The following is a 23,754-nucleotide window of genomic DNA, read 5'->3' on the forward strand; positions in this document are numbered from 1 at the left end:
AATGACAAACTTAAATATTTTAATTTTGTCTTCATTTGTTTGGTGTTAATCCTTCAATTCTTAAGAAAAAGAAGTTTTAGTAATCCAAAGTTCGATCAGAAAGTAAGTAAAGTTTGATAAAAAAAAATCATTTAATCGAAATCGAATTTGAATAATATGAAAGTTGCTCTTCTAACCGATCTTAAGAGTGGCAGCTTGGATTAACTCACGTTAAAAAATGCCGAACATGAGTTAATCTACGCTAAATTAAGGGAAAAAAAAACAATTTTTAAAGGGAGAAGAGCAATTTTAGAACAATATATTCTTTCATGAAATTCATTAAGTCTCACTTACTTGGTAAAAGATGGAATATTGTACATTGTTTGAGTAAATTGGTAAAAAATGGTAGAAGCAACAAAATGAAAATAAATGAGTGGTGAAAATGGAAATTAAAAGGCACAAGTAGTAGTATATAACAAACGCGCCAAACATCCTCTACTCTCCGGGTTTAGGGTTTTTAGGAACGCAGAGAAGCGAAACAACTCTTGCTCTGAAACAATGGCTTTTTGGGGTAATCACTTTTTTCTTCTATTCCGATCAAAAACCTAAACGTTAATTCATTCTCTGATTCTGATTCTGATTGTTATTGTGATTGCAGGTGTTGAAATCAAACCTGGAAAACCTTTCACTCACACTTATGATTCTTCCAAAGGTCGCCTCCACATTTCAATGGTAATCTTTCATTGCATGTTTTAATTTACTATTAATCATCCATTATATTGTTATCTGCACCGTGAAGCACTGAATTATAGCTTTTGTATTATCGTCAAGACCACTGTGAGTGAGTTTGTTACTGTGATTCTGCCAAATTTACGGCCAATCTTGACATGCATTTAGGGTGTGTTTGGTTTGGTTCAATATTAAAATGATTTTGTTTTAAAAAAAAAAAATTTATAGATTTTTTGAGATTTTTGAAAAAAGCTGAAGGTACTTTGTGTTTGTCTACTGTCATAGAAAATAATTTTTTTAAAAAATCTGAAACAAAACTGTTAAAATAATAAAATTGATTTTTTTGGTTAGAAAAATTCCAAACGAACTGGCCCTTTGTGCATGTTTGGTTCTGCAATGACAAAAATTGATTTGACTTAAAAGTGAGCGTAATGTAAAGTGGTTTTATGTGTTGGTACATTTACATAAAAGTGAGTTGAACAATAAACTTAGTGCAAAAGTCATGTTTAGACTCAAAAGCTACAAATCCTAGCTTCAAGTTAGAATCAATTCTGGAGGCAAAATCAAATACCACTCGACAGCAACCATACTTGTCAAAATCAATTTTACACTTCCAGAATCAATTCTGGCTGCTCCAAACATGAACGTAGTGCATGTTTGGAATACGGTGAGTTTGACAAAATCATGGTGTCACAGTGATTTTGATAAAGCTCCAAAGTGTAGTTTTTGTCAAAATTATAGTGACACGGTGATTCTATCAAACTCACTGCCATCCAAATATGCACTCAATGCATGTTTGCAATACGAAGTAATGGTGGCACCATGATTTTGTTGAGGCTCCTAAGTATAGTTTTTGCCAAATTTACCATCATCCTAAGCATGCACTTAATCTGTTATCACTTGCAAAATTAGATTGTGAATAATTGTAAACTCTGAATTTCAGGCCACTTTGGGACATGGCACTGCAATTACGAAAAGCGTACTGCAATGTAATGTGGGAAACAGAAGTCCTGTTTATCTGTGCTCTCTTTATCCTGGAAACACTGAGTCCTTGCAATTGAATTTGGAGCTTGAGGAAGATGGTAATGTTATTCTTTCCGTCCTTGGCCCTCGGAGTATTCATCTCTGCGGTTATTATCTTGCCCGTGGCCGCTATGGCAATACTATGGATGAATCGTATCCTTATATTTTTGATGAACTTTATTTTTTTTGTGCACCTTTTTTTTTGTTTGTTATTATGGTTTATTTATTGGTGCCAGCATGCATTTTATACACATTGAAATTATTCAGGAAAGGGGAAACTTGGCGCATTTGATTAAGGCTAAGTTTGGATTACCTTGTAGTTTGTGAGAGTTTTTCAATTGTTTTAACTTTGACAAGCATTTGATTCTGAACTTGTGAAAATGTAAGTTCATATGTGCTTATAAAGAAGTTAATCGAAGGAGCTTCTGAGAATAGAGTTGTGGGAAGTTGATTTAAGTCCATGTTTGGATTATCGTGTAATTTAGAACAGTTTTTCAATTATTTTCACTTAGATAAGTATTTGATTTTGAGCTTAGGAAAATGTTAGTTTATACATTCTTATAAAGAAGTTAACTTAAGGAGTTTCAGAAAATATAGAGATCGGTGCGTTATTTGATTTTAATATGTGCAAGTCTCATAGCATTGAAAAATTATTTTCATTTTTCTGGTTTCTGCAAGTGTTTATCGAAAACTTTACCCAACCTAGTTCTAAGAAGTTCACATTGAGTCCTTTGATGGTTAAACCTGAATCATTATTTGGATTGTGCGTCTGTCAAAAGATAAAGTACAACTGTATTTCCAAATCCAATTGTCCTTTTTCTTTGTGGGTTTCTTTTTCTTGATTTCCTTCACTACAATGGAAAGGGAATCATATGGAGAAGATATAGCCAATACAGAAACAGAGAAGTCTGATCGCAGTGATGAAGACGACTACGATGATAGTTTTATTAACGATGACGGTGATCTAGCTGTTTTCTCAGCATCTCCTATTTCCCATGAAGGCAAGTTCAAATATTTATGTTAATCCCTCAACATGTAAATCTTTAGTTTGTCTCCATTTCAATCCCTTGATGATGTTTGCATCATTTCTTTGTTTTGACTGATTACTGCAGAGGATGCAGAGGAAGCATCTTCTGATAGCGGACGAAAAAGTGCGAAAGGCAGCAGAAGACGGCTGAGGAAGAAGTACCAGTTGGTAGAGTCGGATGATGATGGCGGTCTTGGAAAGAAAATTTTCAATGATTTTCAGGAAATTGATGATGAAGATAGTCTACCAATTTCTTCTCTTTGCAAGAAGAATAAATCCTTTGTAAGGGTCTTGGATCAGGAAATGGAAGATTGTTTTGACAAAGAAGCAATTGATGCTGGCAAAAAAGACAGTGAAGACCATGAGAACAGTATTATTGAAACAAAACTGAAAACTGACAATGCTTTCACTGAGAGTCAGATTCATAGGTGACTCTTCTCAATGCATATCATTATTCAAATAAACACTTGCTTTTCTCATCTTTAAGGTCTTCCCTTTTAGAGATAGTAAATTTTTATTTGTTCTTGCCTTTGTTCTTAAATTATGTCTGTACTGAAGCAGGGAAGCTGAACCTTCAGATCAGTTGGCAGTTCCTTCCACTGTTCCGGATGTTGGGGATAATAAAAAGTCAAAAAAGAAAAAGAAGGGAAAGGAAAAAGAAACCTCCACTGAACTAGATAATGCTGCACAAGATGAGCCAAAAATGAACACGGCCCAGGATCTCTTGGATCAGGAAATGCATGATAATATTGACAAAGAAACAGTTGATGCTGGCAAAAAAGACGGCGAAGACCATGAAAATAGTGCTACTGAAACAAATTTGGCAACTGACAATGCTGTTGCAGATAGTCAGACTTACAGGTTACTCTTCTCAGTTCAATATCATTGTTCAAATACACGCTTGCTTCCCTCTTGGAGATTGTAAATTTTTAATTGTTTGCCTTTGTTTACAAATTATGTTTGTACTGTAGCAGGGAAGCTGGACCTTCTGATCACTTGGTTGATCCTTGCACTGTTCCGGATGTTGGAGATATTAAAAAGTCAAAAAAGAAAAAGAAGGGAAAGGAAAAAGAAACCAAGAGTTCTAGTAATGGCGATTCCACCGAACTAGATAATGCTGAGCAAGATGAGCCAAAAATGAACATGGCCCAGGATCTCTTGGATCAGGAAATAGTTGATAATGTTGACAAAGAAGCAGTTGATGATGGCAAAAAAGACGGTGAAGACCGTGAGAATATTACTATTGAAACAAAATTGAAAACTGACAATGTTGTCGCAGATATTCAAACTCATAGGTGACTCTTCTCAATTCAATACCATTGTTCAAATACACACTTGCTTTTCTCAGATTTTAAGTCTTTCCTTTTAGAGATACTGAATATTTAATTGTTCTTGCCTTTGTTCATAAATTATGTTTGTACTGAAGCAGGGAAGCTGAACCTTCAGACCAGTTGGCAGTTCCTTCCACTGTTCCGGATGTTGGGGATATGAAAAAGTCAAAAAAGAAAAAGAAGGGAAAGGAAAAAGAAACCAAGAGTTCTAGTAATGAACATTCCACCGATCTAGATAATGCTGCACAAGATGAGCCAAAAATGAACATGGACGAGGATCTTCTGACAGGAAATGAACAGAACCAGCAGCAACCTGATGATAAGTGAGTTTTCACATCTTGAGTTCTTGTTATACTTGTAAGAAACTGTTATTGCTCTCTATATTTGTTGTTCAAAGGATAAAATGTTAGATTAATTTGGAAAATTAGGCCAAGCTGTTGTATTTATACATAAGCCATGAAACTTTGAAATAATGAATTTAGGGTTCTTTATTTCTGCGGAAATATTACGAGTGCTTGATTTAAAGATGAGGCAGGTTGCTATTTATATCCGAGGCTGATGCCTTTTTTCTCATACCTCCTTTTTTTTTGTCCCCCCTTTCAAACTAATTCATGAGACGAGACTTCTATTTAGTGTCAAGCTGGTTCTCTTTGAATGTTCAAAACTTAATTCTGGTCAGTTTTTTTGGAATGTCAAGTTGGTTCTCTTTAGTGTGCTTCATTTGCGAAAATTCATTCCAAATGTTAATGCTGTTGGGTTTTTGTTGTTTATAAAGTGAAACAACAATATGCGTTTGTTTCAAATGACCCATGTGGCAATGTACAGTATAGTGACAACCATGTGTTGACTCACATCTCTGTCTGACTTATATGAATCTATGCCACCACTTGGCTTTTGGCTGTTGGCAATGCCTACTCGAATTAACGAGTGAGTGAGAAAAGTCACTGGTGAGATGGTGGCATGTCTGGCTCATGGTGGCGGTTACTTTTTACATTGACCGGATTTACTTTCTTTTATATTTTAAAAATGTTTGTGGATCTTTCTTACATTAGGGATGGCCATATCATACACAAATCAATAGGCTTAAATGGTGCTGGTTTTGTGGGCGTCATCTCTCGGATGGTTAATTGATTACAATTAATGCATCACACTATTTTTTTTATTTTCTTCTAAGAGTCCAACTGGTATTCTGTTAACATTGCAGCTGAAAAATTCGGGGTTGATATTTCGTAGAAGACTCGCCACTGAATATTTCACCTAATTTTTAAGTGGATACCAAACTGAAAATGGTGTATTGATGTCCTTCACTCCTATACAAATAATATCATGAGTCTGACCCTCACTTGTATTCCGCTATAGTAGGAGTTTTATTGGTTGCCAGTTGCCTTTACTTTTGATATTTTTTTTAACAAGTATTGCTATTTTAGTGATAATTATAAAAAAAAAAGTTATGTTTGATACATAGTAATCAATAGCGGCCAATAGCGCCGCTATAGAGCGGCCGTGCAGTGCGGTGCCGGAGTGCTACGCAACAAGCCATAGCGTTGCGGTTAGAACCGCTATTTCGTTTCAAGAGAAAATACAAAATTGTCCTTGGTTTAAAAAAAACAAGGGTATTTCTGTAAATCTTCCTCTGCTTTTCTGCTGTTCTGTAAAACTTCTTCACCTCTGCTGTAAATCTTCCTCTACTTCGTCGCATTTGCTCTATTATCTTGTTATTTTTTTGTTTAACAATCTCATAACTCTGTTGTTCTGTTACTTTTTTGTTCTAGTTTTCTTTGTTATTACGGATTCCAGACTCCATTCTGCTCTCTCTGTTTCTGTTTGTAGTTTGTATTAACAATCCTCTGTTTTGTTCATATAAAACTCTATTCTGCTCTCTCTGTTTCCTTATTTTTGTTGTTTTTGTTTTTATGAAATAGCGGTCATAGCGCTATGCGCTATCCCACTATAGCATTTTTGGGGTCGGCCGCTATCCGCTATTAACTACTATGGTTTGATACAAATAATAATGTTCTCAGATTATTTGTAACAAGTCCTAAAACTTCTCATGCATATCAAATATTAAATACTATCTTTTTATTACCTAATAGCTATTCACTCTTTGACAAAGTATTTTGCTTGCACCTTTGTTCCGCATCTGCTTTCAAAGGCAATGTTCTTGATCTTGAAAGGATAACTGACAATGCATTTACGAACTTCCTTTTGTTGTTACTTGTAAAGATTTCTGGTTTGGTTGTTGATCATTTTTGTCTTTGGTATGATGCAGGAAAGCTGAAACCACGGATAAAACACTACCTTCTTCACAGGTTGGTCAAGGACAGGATGAAAAACCAAAGAGAAAAAGGAAGGAGCGGTCAAAGGAGAAGACACTTTTTGCTGCTGATGATGCTTGTATTAGCAATGTTGTTAACCTGCCTCAGGGAAATGAACACAGTAATCAGGACACAGTTAATGGGTGAGTTTTTTTTAGCTACTTCTATTTTTATTATCAGGTAATACCGAAATACTAGAATAACTCTACAACATGTGGTATTTGATATGGAGAAGTTGTCGAAATACTGTTCATATCCTGGATATATGCAACAGAGCTCACAAAATCAGTTGTATTGATGATGCAACAGACACCTAGGCTGTCCTTCCTCATATAAATTATTTACAGAATATAGGCAATGCATATTTCACTAGAAATTACACTGTTTTAAATAATTACCTTCTGGTATGACTTATCTTGAATTTACCTTTCAATCTACCGTGCATTTTGTTCTTCCTAAAAATTGTGCTTTTTTCAACTATTACAAAAAGTTTGTCATTTCACAAGAGTATCAGATGAAATCCCTGAAGTGTTAAAATAAGTTAAGCATAGGAAGAAACCACTCTCCTCACAATAAATTTCTGCAGTTAATCTCCATGTAGATGGCATGTTCAGAATTGTCTCCGAAACTTCATACTGCATCACTGCCATTTTCACTGTGATTCGAATTTAAGTTGTGTTACATCCTGGCAAAAAAGAGAAAAGACTAATTTTTGTTATCTGATAACCTATGGCAAATTAGCAGGGATGTTAAGATTTCAGACAGTGTTGCATTGCCTTCGTCTGAAACAGATTCTCAAAAGAAAACAAAGAGGAGAAAGAAAGAACAAATAAACAAAGCTTCACATACTGAAGGTGACAATGGAAATGGAGAAGGTATCATTCAAGATTACAAAGCCGACAAAGAGACAGCAGAATCCGATGGTCTGACTGATAAGTTTTCTGAAAAGAAAGAGCAACATCCGAAGCTAACAATTGAAAAGTAAGTGTAGTCTTTTTTCTTCATTCAATATCTCTCCATTGTCATGGTAAGGGATATAGCTTCCATCATTCATCTCTTTGGCAATAAACCAAATCAATTTCTTGTGATGGGGATATGTTGTCTTAATCTTTTCTTAATTGGTCTTTCACAAAGCTTGTGACTTATGAGTTTAATACCCCTAGGTTTTTGCAGTTTTGCAAGTCAATTTTGTTATTAAAAATAGGATGAATGTCTAGAAGTCCTAGCTCAACTGGCAAATGCCGAAATTGCAAGGCCGGACATCATGACCCGGGTTCAAACCCGGGACCTCACAGTTGTGAGTTTAATTTCAGTGGTTTACCACTTCATCTAAGACCAAAAAAAAAAAAAAAAAATAATAAAAATAAAAATAGGATGAATAAAAGGACTTCTCCATCATTCCTTTGCATTGCTCTTAGACCTAATAATCTCTTTGAACAACGATGTGAGCCATCTTATGCCTTTTTATCCTAGCCCCTCCCTTAACTCGATAGGTATATCAGTTGGTCCAACTATGTGGACCCCAACTGTGGGTTCTCATGACTCATTTCCTAGTCCTCAATGGAAATTTATGTTGGGAAATTAAAGAGGGAAGAAAGGGCATGCTTATGTAGAAGGGAGTGGGGGTAGTGTGTTATCCAACTCAGGGGAGTCAGTTATATAAGGTCTGAGGGAGAGGAAGAGTATCTTGGGAAATCATTAGTGGTAGTTATAGACAGACAATATTGTTCTCTGTAAGAGCTTGGCTCTGTGGGCCTTAGGATATTCATCCTTTTGCAGTTATTTTTCACATTTAGAAATAATACACTGTTATTCCAGTAGTTTTGCATTTTAATTCCTTATTTTCTATATTCTGTGAGTTGCTGTGATTCGGGTACGCAATAAACTATCTTACCATTAGCAGTCTTCAATTTTTACCTTTTGGATTTTATAAATTTCTTTAGAGTTCAATGTTATTTCTTGAACTTTGTGTTGAAGTTTATAAAAATAACTCTTCTATCTGCACTTCATATTTTGTTCTATGACTTACGTGATTAAGCCTTGTTCCCCCTTAACTTCAGCAAGTCTGTAGATACTTCTTTTTGTCAATCTATCACTAAGATTTGTTATCCTTTGTTTCATACTTGCTAGTAATAGTTGTATATTAGATATAATAAATCATACGATCTCATGACATCCTTCTACAGTATTTTGTTTTAGATTTCACAGACCACCAAATGGGAAAAAACGAATTCTAAAGCAATTTTTTGCACAGCATCTCACAGCATGTTTTGAATAGAATCAATGTTTGAGGTGTTTCAAGTCTAATATAAAACAGATTACAAATATTCTGAGCACTACTGTTATTCAGTTTTTGACTTCTTTATTCGTAAGAGAGATTGAAACGGTAGGCATAGGCCAAAATACAATTAAAGAGAGGACAGCATTTATCATTGTTGTGATTGGACAAAGGATTGAAGAATTATTTTTCTATATACAAATAACTAGTCATTTAAGGAAGTGATCCAATAACCAATCATGCAACTCATGAGAAAACTGTTGGCCTTCATCCTATGTTACCCCATCTTAAAGTGTACGTTCAAATTTTCTCCATCACGCACTTATTCTCACTCAACAAACTGTTAACAATATAAATCTCTGTTTTCATTTTTGCATTCTACATTTTTGTTTCCAGTATTCTATTTTTTCAAGTTACATATTCTTTGCACGATTTTCATACTTATTTTTTAGTAAGTTACAATTTCGTTCCTCGTATTTTTTTTGTATGCGCTCCCATTTTGTTACCGGCCAGTGCATATTTGTGCAATAGTACTCTCCTAATTGTAGTCATGTTTTGGTTGATATATGTTTCATGCTGTGAGTTAAAAGGTCTAGCCCAATTTTTATGGAAAACCTGTAAAATACTTGTTGGGTAAGGGTATAAGCAACAAAAAAATCTTCTACAAAACCGATATTAAAAAGGAAAGATGGCTGACTCTAGACGTTTAATATCATCCTCTCTTGGTCCCTAACATACTACAACTTATTCTGTGCAATAATCTTGGATATTATTTCTGGTGCAGTAGTGTGGACAACGGTGCTCAAGACAATCCTGATGGAAATCAATCCGAAGATAAGAAAGTTAAGAAAAAGAAGAAGAAAAGTAAAAGTCAGGGCAGTGAAGTCGTAAATTCTGATGTGCCTGTATCGGCTGAACAAAGTAGCGAGATGATGAAAGAGGATGGAAATAATGTGGAGGATACAAAGCCTTCCCAAGTTAGAACATTGTCAAATGGACTAGTTATTCAAGAGCTTGAGACAGGGAAAGAAAATGGGAAAATTGCTGCTATAGGGAAAAAGGTAGTTCTGTTAAATGATTTAAAATATTTTAGTGACGAGTGACTTCCTCTATGAAGACAAACATTAATTTCAGATTTGATTTGATTATATTTAAATGAATGTCCTTTGCTTACAGATCAGCATCAATTACACTGGCAAGTTGAAGGAAAATGGGGTGGTGGTTGAATCTAATGCTGGCGAAGCTCCTTTCAAATTTCGCCTTGGTAACATATCACCATTTACCAGAACATTTTATTATCTGGATATGACTATTGTGTACATGGATCTTACACTTACATTGCCTTTTGCAGGTAAAGGAGAAGTTATTGAGGGTTGGGATATTGGTCTTGAAGGTAATCATTTAAACATTTTCCTTGTTATTTTCTCTAATTGTGGTTTTTTTTTTATATTAAAATTGAAATATAATTTCCTTTTCATGGTTCTCAGGCATGCGAGTTGGAGAAAAGAGAAGACTTGTTGTTCCACCATCAATGACGTATGCGATTTAAATCATGTGTTCGATTAAAATAACTTTGCTTACTCTGGTTTTTTTTCCTTCCAGAATCTTTATAACCTTCTCTCTAATATGTGCATGTTTCAGGTCTAAGAAGGATGGTGAAAGTGAAAACATACCACCAAATTCATGGTTGGTTTATGACTTCGAACTTGTTAAAGTTCATTGATTACTCCATCCAACTGATTGTGGCTGGTCATGTTTGAGTGAATATGGGAAATATATGGAGTCAGGAGGCAATACAGCTAGGCAATCAAAAACCGGATTCAATTGTATGATAACAGTTTTCTGTTGAATCTCTGGTAACTTTGCCCCTCATGATTCATTTTTGGTATAGAGGAGTTGGTTGATACTTGCAATCAAATCCAAAGTTTTGCTTCTTTCAGATACTATTTAAAGACCGAAAACCATGTTGAGTCGTTGGTGAAAGTAATGGTAGTTTTAAGATATATCGGATTGGTTGCTTACTTTTTATGCTAAAAGAAAAATTACTTTTAAAAAATAATGTTATGGATGCTGTTATTCTTTCTCCATGTCTCCACATATAATGTTGAATTTAGTTGCATTTGATTACAATCATGCACGGTTTTTTGGTATATATACAAAATCCCAATAGTCACGTTAATATACACGTAAGTGTGGGATCGAGGGTTCAAACGGTTACGGTGTTCAGCCTAGCAGTTTCAACATTTGTCCGAGTTGAGCCAAGACTTTTTGACCATCCTGCACAGTCTTGTGGTTAAGTTAACAAATCTGTTTTTTTATTTTTGGATCGGCAAATATTATTGAACGTCATCTCCACAAGACGCAAGATATGGACGAAACATGATATAAATGGTGCTGTATATAGACGGTATACCATAACCACCTAAAAACACCTCTGAAGATAACCCCACTAAAACACATCATCACATTTGAAGATACAAATCTGTTAAGAGTAGTACTTGGCATGATATGCCTTATAGCACTCTTTAAGGATTCTAAGTTAAGAAATTATTCATTAAAAAATGTTGAATATTTTAATTTTCAATGCTTTAAGTACTTAGATTATCATAAAAAATATTGTTATTTAAGGCCGTAAAAGAGTGTCTTTAGGACACTTGTTAATATTTTCCTTTAAAAATTGATAAAATTAAATCTTTGGGTTTATTTTATCACTATAAATCTGGGGTTTTGATCACTCTGGAGTTATTGGTGTACTATTTTAAATGAAGTTTATGTAATAGATAAGTAATACTCTTTTGTTCCCTCAAAAAAAAAAAAGTAACACTGTTTTGATAGAAGAGTAATTACAATGTGTTGTTAGCATTTCTCTTGTTCAAAATGGTTCTAGGTTGTTGTACTGATTGCCTTAGTTTCAAATGATGTTTAGTTTTGAGGGATTAAATTTTGTAGATGTTTTGAGAGGAGGATGGTTGTTCCCATAGCTCTTTCAATAACTTTGTCAGATGCAGCTTACTTTTATTAATGGTGGAGCCAGACCAAAAAGATGGGGATGTCAAGTTGTATACCTCTATTTATTTATTTATTTTTCAAATCAATAATTTAAAAGAAAATATGCTATGTTCTTCTTTAAGTATAATTGTGTTTGGTGTTTAGATAAGTAAGAGCAATACACAATAAAAAAAAGAGAGCAATTTGATCAATCCTAGAATGCGGAGTCTAATACCACATGATGTGATCTTTGTGGGCACATTTAGATTTTACGGATTGTCGTCGTTGAGTTGATTTTTATAGATGATCAACCTTAACTCTTCCATCCAATGTGGCTTTTTAACTTAAGCTTGACACATTAAAACAAGACATTGTTAAAGGTGGTTCATCCATTCAATTGTATTCAAAAGTGAGAATGTGCGGTTATTTATAGCCGTAAAGAGCATAAATTCCCCATCCTTTTTCATTTGAGTTGGGTATGCAACCCTAGCTTCCATAAGAAGACCAATGGTGGCCAATGCATCATATGCAACACCTACCAATGTAAATTGTCACTATCAAACTAAAAATGAAAGTCTTAAACGAATAAAATGTTAAAATCAAATAGTTCATGTTCTCACAATAGCTACTCTTCAACATTTTGAAGGATCCAAGTCCGTTTGAAACTTGGTTCTTCATGATTGGACTTGAGTGCAAGAATTCTTTGTTCAATGCTTCTTTCACTTTCTTTGTCTTGAATTTTGTCCTTGAGTCCCTTCATCTTAATGCATTCTTCTGCAAAATTCCTTCGACGTACTTAACGAGTTCAACATTATATCAACAAAACTATGTAAAAACTTTGCTTTTCATATTTGTTTAACACTTGCAAAGCACGCTAGAGTTGCAAGCAATATTCTTGCCCAAAATAAGGAAACAAACAAGAAGATCTTAAAGAGCAGTCTCAACATGCATGAAAATACAGGAAGGCATCAAGCTTGCTTGCTTTAGCTACCACATGGGGGAGAGTACACCACAAACAGAATTTGGCCTTTTCTTCATAATAATTTATGATGGTAGTATAAAATGAAGTAAAGGCCTTGAACAAAAAGGGTAGAGAAAAGATTAGAGAGAGGAGAAGTTACTATATAGTGAGCCAGAAAATAGAACCCATACCTAAATCATTCCAATCCCCCAGATATTTTCACATAAACCATTACATTGAATCCCTGTCAAAAATATCCAACACCAAAATAAAATGGTAGTAAAGAGAAATTGAGGCACCATTACCTCAATTAAACTGATCAGGTATTTTAATGGGTTGAGATCCTCTCCATTTTTTTTATATTGAATAAAGAGCTTGATAGAAACATAAAAGAGTTTAATGGTGACACACTTTATAAATTATTATTAAACATAGATCTCACTAGTAATATTGCCTTTGTGTTTATATCTCTTCAAATATAGTAAGATAGTCTTTTTATGTATTACTAATATTTGTCTTGCGTTTTTTTATGTCTCAGTTACTAATTTGTCTTGTGATTTTTATACATTTATCACCGATAAATATTTGTCTTTTTTAATATTTATCAATAAAGAACGTTTTCCCTGCGTTTTTTTTTATATATCAATGACAAATATTTGTCTTTGTTTTTTTTTTTTTTATATACTCTTCACTAATAAATATTTATTGCGTATTTTATTTATTTATCTTTGATTTCCTAATATTTTTGTATACTTATAATGGATTATTAAGCGGAGTAACTTATCTTAGTTATTCCAAACACAGTAGCTTGACTCTCTCTTCCCTATATCTCTCTTATATTACTTTCTCGCCTCTATTTTTCTTGTTCCAACACAGTGTAAAAGAAACTTTGTCATCCATAATACTTTAAACACATTAACATCAAACGAACAACAAACAACCTCTCAATCACACATCACCTTATGTAGGTTAAAAATATAAAAGAAAAAAAAAAACTACTACAAATTGGGTCAAATATACCAATTTGTGGTTGAATTTTTTTTCTTTCTTTTTTAGCCTGCGGATGTCATGTGTTGAGGGGGCAAATTTTGTTTTATTTGACGTTGGTATTGTTGTACTATTTTTAGATTTTATTTATTTATTTATTTTGACGGGAAAATAAGCTTCATTCAAATTTTAAAAGAGTAAGAGTACAATCAAATTGGTTATGAGTTGGGACATCACCACACACATAAATATTAGAAAATTGCTTTTCTGACATAGGAAACTTCCTATTGACATAAGTAAATGACGTTTTTATCTCCAGCGGCAGTTAACAACCGTTAGTCTAAGCGCCGACAGTTAACTGTCGTTGTGTTCGTGATATATTCAAGTCAGTAGCCATAATCCAGACCCTCACTCCATCATCACCATCATCATCTTTCTCTCAAATTTTCACTCTCTCTAAAAAAACTTTACCAAATCATCCAAAATTTCTTCCACTAAATCACAAGTAAGTTATCACTTATGCTATTGTCATACATTTTAGTTAGTATATGTGTTTATATGTTTATAATTTTAGTTGTTGTTTAATTATTAAATTTTGAATTTTTGTTTTTAATATAGTTATGTTGTAGATCTGAAATGTTATATATTAACATATATTATGAATACCTGTTATAATGAAGTTATATTGCTTGAATTTGTATTTTTTTTTTAATTTTATAAATTTTTTAGGGTTTGAATATTTGTTTTTAATATAGTTATGTTGTAGATCTGAAATGCTATTAACATATGTTATGAATACCTGTTATAATGATATTGCTTAAATTTATATATATTTTTTTAATTTTATAAAAAATTTAGGGTTTGTTTAGGATTTTTAGGGTTTATGTCAAATTTTCACTACAAGTGTTTGAATGAGTTTTTTATTTATTATTTTTAATTTCTAATTGTGTAGATTTGAAACAATAGTCGGTTGGATTTTAAACACATAATCATCATCCTAACAATCAACCAAGATTCTCCAACCACAATCCATTGGTAGGTTAAAAATATAAAAGAAAAAAAAAACCTATACTACAAATAGGGTCAAATATTTCAATTTGTAGTTGGATTTTTTTTCTTTTTTTGTTATTAGCTTGCAAATGGCATGTGCTGGAGAACGTTTTTGGTTGCTAGTGATTTAGTGTTATTGTATTTGAAATGTTTTAGGTGTTATGAATGTTTTTATAGGAGGCCAAATTTGGTTTTATTCGACGTTAGTATTATTGTACTATTTTCATATTTTTAGTTGTTTATTTATTTATTTTGACAAGAAAATAAGCTTGATTCAAATTTTAAAATAGCAAAAGTACGATTAAATTGGTCATGAGTAAGGACATCTCTTATCCACATTTTAAAAGCCAAACACATCCTATCTTTACAAATAAATATTATCGAAGTCAAAATACATTAATAACCATACTCTTAATTCTAATAGCCCATTTAAAATCTTCAAGGTATGGACATGTATAAAAAAATGCTAAAATATGATTTTAGTCCCTGCAAATATGCCTCGTTTTGGTTTTAGTCCCTGTAAAAAAAAAAATTGTTTTTGGTTCCTGTAAAATTTTTTGTTTTTTAAAATAGTCTCTGACCCCATTTTTGTGATGATTTGCATACATGGCATAAGATGACTGGATCCATTTTGTAGTTTTTGGTCCCTGCAAAATATTTTGTTTTTTAAAAAGGTCCCTGTAAAAAATTTTGTTTTTGAAAATAGTCCCTCTAAGGACTATTTTCAAAAACAAAAAATTTTGTAGGGACCAAAAATAATTTTTTTTTTTTACAGGGACTAAAACCATATTTTAACCTATAAAAAATAAAGAAAGATCCACAATTTTATGCTAAAGTGTGTTTGTATTTATTTATTATATTTCTTAAGCTTCTTGTACTTTTGGACAAATTATTAATAGTTTGGACACAACTATCGATCATTTGGAAGTAAAAAAATGAGTACAATTTTTTTAAATGGGTCAAAAAGAGACGAAGGATGTTTTGGATGCACTTTATAACCTTCTATGACCTATGTGGTTTAAATCATGTGTTTACTTAATATAACTTTCCTTACTCTATTTCTTCTTCTCTAGAATATCTATAGCTTTTGCCGTTGGTATTTCTTCTTCTCATATATTCTTGATCTTTCTTACATCAAATATTTTCACCTTAACTTACAAACTTGTTTCAACAAACGAGTTTATGCCACATTCTTTCTCTTCTTCTAGAAGAACCTTTACAATTCTTTTGAATGAAGGTGTCGTTTATGGTGGGGAGGTCGGCTTAATTTTTCAATGGTGGGAAATACACCTTTTTGCCATTGAGATAATTGTTTAACAATCAATGGCTTAGATTTCAATATGAATAAAATAACACAAATAGATTAGATATAAGGTAAATTTTCTTCTTGGTTTTGATTATAAAATAAAAATAAAAATGTACAATCTTTTTTTAACGAAAAAACTGATCAACTTGTTTACGGTTTCTAATTTATTTAATAATTATTTTCCATGAAAATAACCAACAATCTTGATTGACGTTCTATACTAAAACCAATAAGTTACTTATAAATCTAAAAAATATATATTATGGGTTTCTAAGTTATGATATTGGTAAGTTTATAACCAATGTCCCATTGACCTTGTATTTCATATCAATAACCAGTCCTTCATGTTTATTACCTTTTTTAATTATAAATATCTTGATAGTAAGCCCTTTACTAACCAAACACAACTCTAAATATTTTTTTTTCTTCATGGTTGAGGTTTGAATCTCAGACCTTGCATATATTATGCATTGTCTCTACCAACTGAACTAAGCTCAGGAGGACAAACACAACTCCAAATATATATATATATATATATATTCACGGTAACTGTTACCTGTAAAAATATACATTGCATAAAAAAAGAAAAAGCAAATAACATATTTTTCGTACCAAAAAGAAAAAGCAAATAACAAGATTATAGATTTTCTCGTACTCATTTTATCTCAAAGCTGGATAAAAGAAAAGTTATTTTCCGTAAAAAAAATATAAAAATAAAAAGTTAATATGCCTTTCAACTACTTTGTGTTATGTAAGCCATCGTGAAATTTAAGCCAATAATTTATCTCAATGGAAGTGGCGTGTTTTCCAATCATGGGAAATTTATGTAAACCCCTCCACCTTAAATGAATTTAAAGTGTTTATATCTTTTTAGAAAGCTAATATATATATATATATATATATATATATATATATATATATATATATATATATATATATATATATATATGTATGAGTACATACTTTTAAGAAAGTTTATGTTAATTTCATTAGTAGAAACATTAATGTTTTAGCACATAGGGTTGTTGGCCTAACGATGCAAGTTGGTTGTAAGAATTGATAAAAATTGTTGTTGACATATTTATTTAGACTGAAAAATATATGTAAATTATTCAAATGCTCTTCAGCAATTAACTGTCGAATTATGAAGGAATCGGCGACAGTTAGTTGCTGAGGAATTCATCGGCAGTTAACTGCAGATGCGCTCATGCTACAAATGTGGCAGAAGCTCTCTCATCCATTATTACTCTCATTTTACCAAAAAAAATCAAATCTCTCTCAAAATCTCTCTAAAAAGCCCAACAAAATCCAACCAAATTTATTCAACGAAACCACAAGTAAGTAATCATAATGCTATTAACTTACATTTTAGTTGTTATAAATGTTTTTCTTTTTTTAGTTTTAGAGTAGATTTAATTTATTATAGTTTTTTTTAGTAGATTTACATGTTTTAATTCATTTTTAGAGTATATGTTAGTTGATTAATTTAGTTAAAATGGTTGCATGATGTTTATGTTATAGTTTAGAATTTTAGGGTTATTTTTTATTTTGGTGTTCTATATTTATTTTTTTATTTTAGTTTTTAAGTAGATTTACATGTAAGAGTATATGATTTATTTTAAGAGTAGATATAAGTTGAATAATTTTGTTATACTTTTTGCAATTTTATGTTTTTTTTAGAGTTCAGGATTATTTTTATGATTTTTAGGGTTTATGTATAATTTACACATCAAGTGTTTTGACGAAATGTTTGAATGAGTTTTTCATTGATTGTTTTTAATTTCTTATTGTGTAGATTTGAAACAATGGTCGGGTGGATCGACGTTCATGCACAATTCAACGACGGAGAACCTCAGAGGTTGAAGGTTCGGTGCCTTGGTGTAACGTTAAGAGGTCTCAAGGATGAAATGAATGAATTCAACCAGGGAATCAACCCCGAAGACACAAGGAGGGTGGAATACGTTCCGTATAAACGTCCAACGGTCGACGAGGGGAGAATATCATTTAGTTGGGTGGAATTAACGAACGACGAAAACGTGACGAGCATGTTTTGGGAGCACATCATGTTCCAGTGGATCGATATGCGAGTAACGTTGCTGAGATCAACTGAAGATATTATCACAATTTGATTCTGTTAGAAGATCGTGATTAAGTAGGGAATGCACCTTCCAACTACCATAATTGTCTTCCTTTGAATGAGGTAATTCAAACTTGTTAACTTTCCTTGCATTGCAAGCACTTACTCCATCCATCTCTGAATTATAATCGTTTAAGGTTTATGTACGATTATTAAGAAAATGATTAATTGTATTGATTTCAATGGCAAAATTAATATCATTTACTAAAATATCTTATTAATTGTAGTTGGTGGAGTAGTTAAGTTGGATAAAATTCAATAAATAAAAATATTGTTAGAATATGAGTTCTAACAAGATGTCGGACAAGATGTCTTGACATAATGTTGGTACGACATCATAGCGTGCCTTATTCCTCTTTCTTGTTGGATATTGTATTTAAAAACGTGAGATCCCTGAAGATTTAATTCACGTGTAAAGTTGACCAAGAAGCGTATGGTTTCTAGAAGTAATGTTAGGCGGTTTATCTGTTCCGTGTTTCTTAAGTGTGATATTGTAACATTATTTGACCTGCTTCATGATTTTGTGCTGAAGACCGTGTGATTCAGCTGGATGTTTGGCCCGAGTTATGCATCAAGCACATTCTGCATTCAGGCTATATAAAGGAAGACTCAAGACTTAATTCACATCTGATGCCGCAATTCACAAAAGTGTCTTTTAGGGTTTTAGTCTATCCTTGTTATTTGTGAGCCGCTCTTGCATCACGTTGATACATAGAGCTGGGCTGTAGTTGAGTTGTAAGGAATCACTCAAAAGCTTGTAACCAAGAGTTGATTCTTTGTCTAGGAGTGCGTCTCCATTACTGTTGAGTCAATCACTAAGATTGTGGTTGAGCAGAAGTGAAAGGGGGATCTCATATCTAGGAGTCTTAGATAGAAATTACATGGGTAGTGATTAAGTGAGAAGCTAGTAGACTAGACATAGTTTTTATGTTAGCTTCAAATTAATACTGCTCTAGTGAATTTTCTTCCTGGCTTGTTAACCCCAGACGTTGGTGACGTTGCACCGAACTGGGTTAACAAACACCATGTGCCTTTTACTTCATGATTTTTCATGTAAATAAACTTTGGCCATTTTAACCGTTTGTTGACTAATATTTATTTATTTTTTCCGACAGAAACCCGTTTGACTAATATTGTTGTGTATCAATTGTTTTGTTTTCCCATACACTTTACAAAATGAAATATTTTCCACAACAAAAAAAATACTGAACTTCAAACTCTTCTAAACCCGATCAATCAACAACAAATGTTTCAACCAGTAGCCAAGTATTTTGATTCTTTCTACCTTTCTAATCTCTTGTATGCTTCTAAAGTATCCTCTTTATCAGTCTTGGCTCCCCATGTGTCTTCTTTTCTGCTGTGGAAATTTTTGGCAATGATTAATTAGAGACAATTTCAAAAATGCAATTACTCATATAGAGAAGGAAAAGCAACACTTGAGAAACCATACTCATTAGCGTTAACTAATTTGAAATTGAACTTGCTTAGAGGTACTAGAATACAGCAAATTTGACTCTCAGAAAAAGATTGTATTCACTACTTATATGCAGAAATCAGAAATTGCTACTAATAGCCAATTACCAACAACAGAAGTTATCCACTATCAGTAACAGTGATTGAAACATGTAACAATTGAAAAAACAACAAATCATATGCATGATATGTTAGCGGCCAACTCTCGGGTGGGATTTAGTCCCACATCGGATAGATAGGAATCTTGAGAAGAGTTTATAAAGAGGAGGCATTCCTCACCGTACAAGCCGGTTTTGTATGGATGAGTTAGGCCTCAATATTCGTAACATGGTATCAGCCTAGGTTACAAACCAAGAACCTAGTCTGTTTTTTATTCTTTTCACTTCTGTGTCTCAGTTATTCGTTTCCCAGTCCAGATTAACCTCTTGTTCAATACCTATTTCCATAGTCACATGTCTACCGAAAAACATGAAATCTTGGTGGTTCGCCTTAATGGCAAAAACTACTCAACTTGGGCATTCCATTTCGAGATATTTGTCACAGGAAAAGATTTGTGGGGTCATGTTGATGGCAGCACCCCATTTCCTGACAAAGAGAAAGATAAGGTTGCACATGCCAAATGGGTAGTCAAAGATGCTCAAGTCATGTCCTGGGTCCTAGGCTCTGTTGATCCAAACATTGTCCTGAATCTCCGACCTTACAAAACAGCAGCCACAATGTGGAATTACTTGAAGAAAGTCTACAATCAGAACAACGCCGCTTGAAGATTCCAGCTTGAACACGACATAGCTTTGTTTAAACAGGATAGTCTCTCCATCTCTGAATTTTACTCTCAATTCATGAATCTTTGGGCTGAATATACTGAGATAGTTTATGCAGACTTGACTTCTGAAGGTCTAAGTTCTGTACAATCTGTTCATGAAACTACCAAGCGAGATCAATTTCTTATGAAATTGAGATCTGAATTTGAAGGTATTCGGTCCAATCTCATGCATAGAAACCCTGTACCATCATTGGATGCATGTTTCAATGATCTATTACGTGAAGGACAATGTCTGCTGACACAGTCCATCATTGAAGATCAAAAAGTGTCTTCTGTTCCAGTGGCTTATGTGGCACGAGGAAAGACAAGAAGTCATGACATGAGTGCTGTTCAATGTTTCTGTTGCAAGAAATTGGGACATTATGCTTCAAACTGTCCAAACAAAGTCTGCAATTACTGCAAACAAGATGGACATATTCTCAAGGAATGTCCAATAAGGCCACCAAGGAGAAATGTCACAGCCTTTACAACCTCGGTTGATTCATCTATTCCTAGCAACTCGATCAATCCAGCACCAGTTCAGCAGAATGCTCCTAGTAGTTCAACAGTCACCCCTGAAATGGTTCAACAAATGATCATTTCTGCCTTCTCTGCTCTAGGAATCTCAGGTAAATCCTCTTCCTCCTGGTACTTTGATTCGGGGGCTTCCAACCACATGACCAGCAATGCCCAATTTCTTTCTAATATCAAAAAGTATTTTGGAAATCTCAAGATACATACTGCTGATGGAAATCAATTACCTATCACAGCCACCGGTGATATTTCTTCATCTCTAACAAATGTTTTTGTCTCTCCTGGTCTCACTAGTAATCTCATTTCGGTTGGTCAATTAGTCGAGAATGATTGTCAAGTACAATTCTCACAATCTGGTTGTCTTGTGCAGGATCAACAATCAGGGAAGATAATCGCGAAGGGGCCTAAAGTTGGACGTCTTTTCCCAATCCAGTTTTCATTGCCTCAAAGTCTTTCTTTGCCTTTAATTTCTTGTAATTCTGCTATTGTTGATTACCAAGTGTGGCATAAGCGTCTTGGACATCCAAACGCAAATGTACTTCATGAGTTGCTAAAATCTAATTTTCTTGGAAATAAACACACCCCATCACTTAATTCTGTTCATTTTGATTGCATTCCTTGTAAGCTTGGTAAAAGTAAAATTTTGTCATTTCCAACACATCAGTCTAATGTAACACAACCTTTTGATATAATCCATAGTGATGTTTGGGGTGTGGCACCAGTTATATCTCATGCTCATTACAAATATTTTGTAACTTTTATTGATGATTATAGTCGTTTCACATGGGTCTATTTTCTGCGATCAAAAGATGAAGTCTTTTCCACATTCAAATTTTTTCATGCTTATGTCCAGACCCAATTTTCATCAAAAATCAAAATATTTCGCTCTGACAATGGGGGGAGTACATGTCACACTCATTTCAGGAATTTTTGCAATCTAATGGCATTATATCTCAAAGGTCATGCCCCTCAACTCCATAACAAAATGGGGTAGCGGAAAGAAAAAACCGTCATTTGCTTGATGTTGTTCGCACCCTTTTGTTAGAGTCTCATGTGCCTTCACGATTTTGGTGTGAAGCTCTTTCCACTGCTGTCCATCTTATAAACAGAATGCCATCTCCGTCAATAGGTAATGAGTCCCCTTTCACTCGGTTATATGGTCACCCACCAAATTACTCCACTCTACGTGTCTTCGGTTGTGTGTGTTATGTCCATCTTCCTCCACAAGAACGCACCAAGTTCACTGCACAATCTGTTGAATGTGCTTTTCTTGGATATTCTCCTCATCAAAAGGGTTTTCTATGTTATGATCCTAACCTTCGTAGGATTCGGGTATCTAGAAATGTCATATTCCAAGAAAATAAATATTTTTTTGCATCACATCATGACCTTGTCTCTTCTCCAATTTCTATTTTGCCATTGTTTTATGACTCTCATTCAAGGCAACAACCTTCTAAACCTCTCTTGACCTACAAAAGACGTAGTACTGCCACTCATGGGCCCCCTCAAGATAATTCCTTGGTTGCTGGTCCAGTAGAAGAACCAGCTCCTCTACGACGCAGCTCACGTGAAAGTAAACCCCCAGAAAGGTATATCAATTGCATGACAGCAACATTATCTTCTATTCCTATTCCTTCATCTTATAAACAGGCCATGGAGAATGATTGTTGGCAGAAAGCTATAGAATCTGAACTTCTTGCCTTAGAAGAAAATCAAACATGGGATATAGTGCCATGTCCCTCATCTGTTAAACCTTTAGGCAGTAAGTTTGTGTTCTCTATAAAGCTGCGCTCGGATGGATCTATAGATCGTTACAAGGCTCATTTAGTTGTGCTTGGAAATAAGCAAGAATATGGACTAGACTATGATGAGACCTTTGCTCCGGTTGCCAAGATGACAACCGTGCGCACTATTCTTGCTATTGCTGCGTCACAAGCTTGGCCGTTACATCAAATGGATGTCAAAAACGCATTCCTCCACGGTGACCTTCAGGAGGAAGTTTACATCAAACTTCCTAATGGTATGCCTACACCTTCACCTAATACTGTTTGCAAACTAAAACGATCTTTGTATGGATTGAAACAGGCACCAAGAGTATGGTTTGAAAAGTTTCGATCGACACTACTTGGTTTTGAATTCAGTCAAAGTCGGTATGATCCATCTCTTTTCCTACAAAGAACTCCTAAAGGCATGGTGGTGCTTCTTGTTTATGTGGATGACATTGTTGTGACTGGTTCTGATCAAGATGCTATTTCTAGGATCAAAAACTTGTTGCATTCAACTTTTCATATGAAAGAGTTGGGCCGTCTCACTTATTTCTTGGGTTTAGAGGTGCATTATCATCATGAAGGTGTTTTTCTAAATCAACAAAAGTATATTCAAGACTTGGTCCAGCTAGCTGGACTCACAAATGCAACCCTTGTAGACACTCCCATGGAAGTTAATGTTAAATATAGAAGAGATGAAGGTGACCACCTTGATGATCCCACTCAATATCGCAAACTGGTTGGAAGTCTCATCTATGTAACTATCACTCGCCCAGATATTTCTTTTGCTGTACACACAGTTAGTAAGTTCATGCAAGCTCCACGACATTTTCATCTTTCAGCAGTGCAACAAATCATCAGATACCTCCTTGGCACCCTAAAGCGTGGTTTATTTTTTCCTGTTGGTTCATCAATCAAACTCCAAGCATATAGTGATGCCGATTGGGCTGGCTGTCCAGACACAAGAAAATCTACTACTGGTTGGTGTATGTTCCTAGGAAATGCTCCTATTTCATGGAAATGTAAGAAACAAGATTCAGTCTCAAAGTCATCCACTGAAGCAGAATA

At 33.9% G+C, this 23,754-nt stretch overlaps 1 protein-coding gene across 8 annotated transcripts; it reads left to right on the forward strand.

The window, feature by feature from the left end:
• The first annotated feature begins 389 nt into the window (after positions 1-389).
• Positions 390-10,777, forward strand: LOC11433395 (peptidyl-prolyl cis-trans isomerase FKBP43). 8 transcript variants are annotated; one of them, XM_024780302.2, is made up of 15 exons: positions 390-550; positions 638-711; positions 1,652-1,884; positions 2,596-2,732; positions 2,844-3,186; positions 3,317-3,619; positions 3,730-4,053; positions 4,185-4,412; positions 6,359-6,547; positions 7,146-7,385; positions 9,467-9,743; positions 9,859-9,946; positions 10,034-10,075; positions 10,170-10,218; positions 10,324-10,777. In XM_024780302.2, the coding sequence occupies exons 1-15, from the start codon at positions 538-540 to the stop codon at positions 10,403-10,405; spliced, it is 2,622 nt and encodes an 873-aa protein (XP_024636070.1). In that variant the 5' UTR covers positions 390-537; the 3' UTR covers positions 10,406-10,777. The 8 variants fall into 8 exon arrangements, with proteins under 8 accessions (XP_024636070.1, XP_024636075.1, XP_024636072.1 ...); XM_024780307.2 differs by having other exon boundaries at positions 9,470-9,743; XM_024780304.2 differs by having other exon boundaries at positions 7,149-7,385.
• The last annotated feature ends 12,977 nt before the right edge of the window (positions 10,778-23,754 follow it).

The sequence above is a fragment of the Medicago truncatula genome, chromosome 4 (genome assembly GCF_003473485.1).
Source record: "Medicago truncatula cultivar Jemalong A17 chromosome 4, MtrunA17r5.0-ANR, whole genome shotgun sequence".
In the NCBI taxonomy this organism is placed as follows: domain Eukaryota; kingdom Viridiplantae; phylum Streptophyta; class Magnoliopsida; order Fabales; family Fabaceae; genus Medicago; species Medicago truncatula.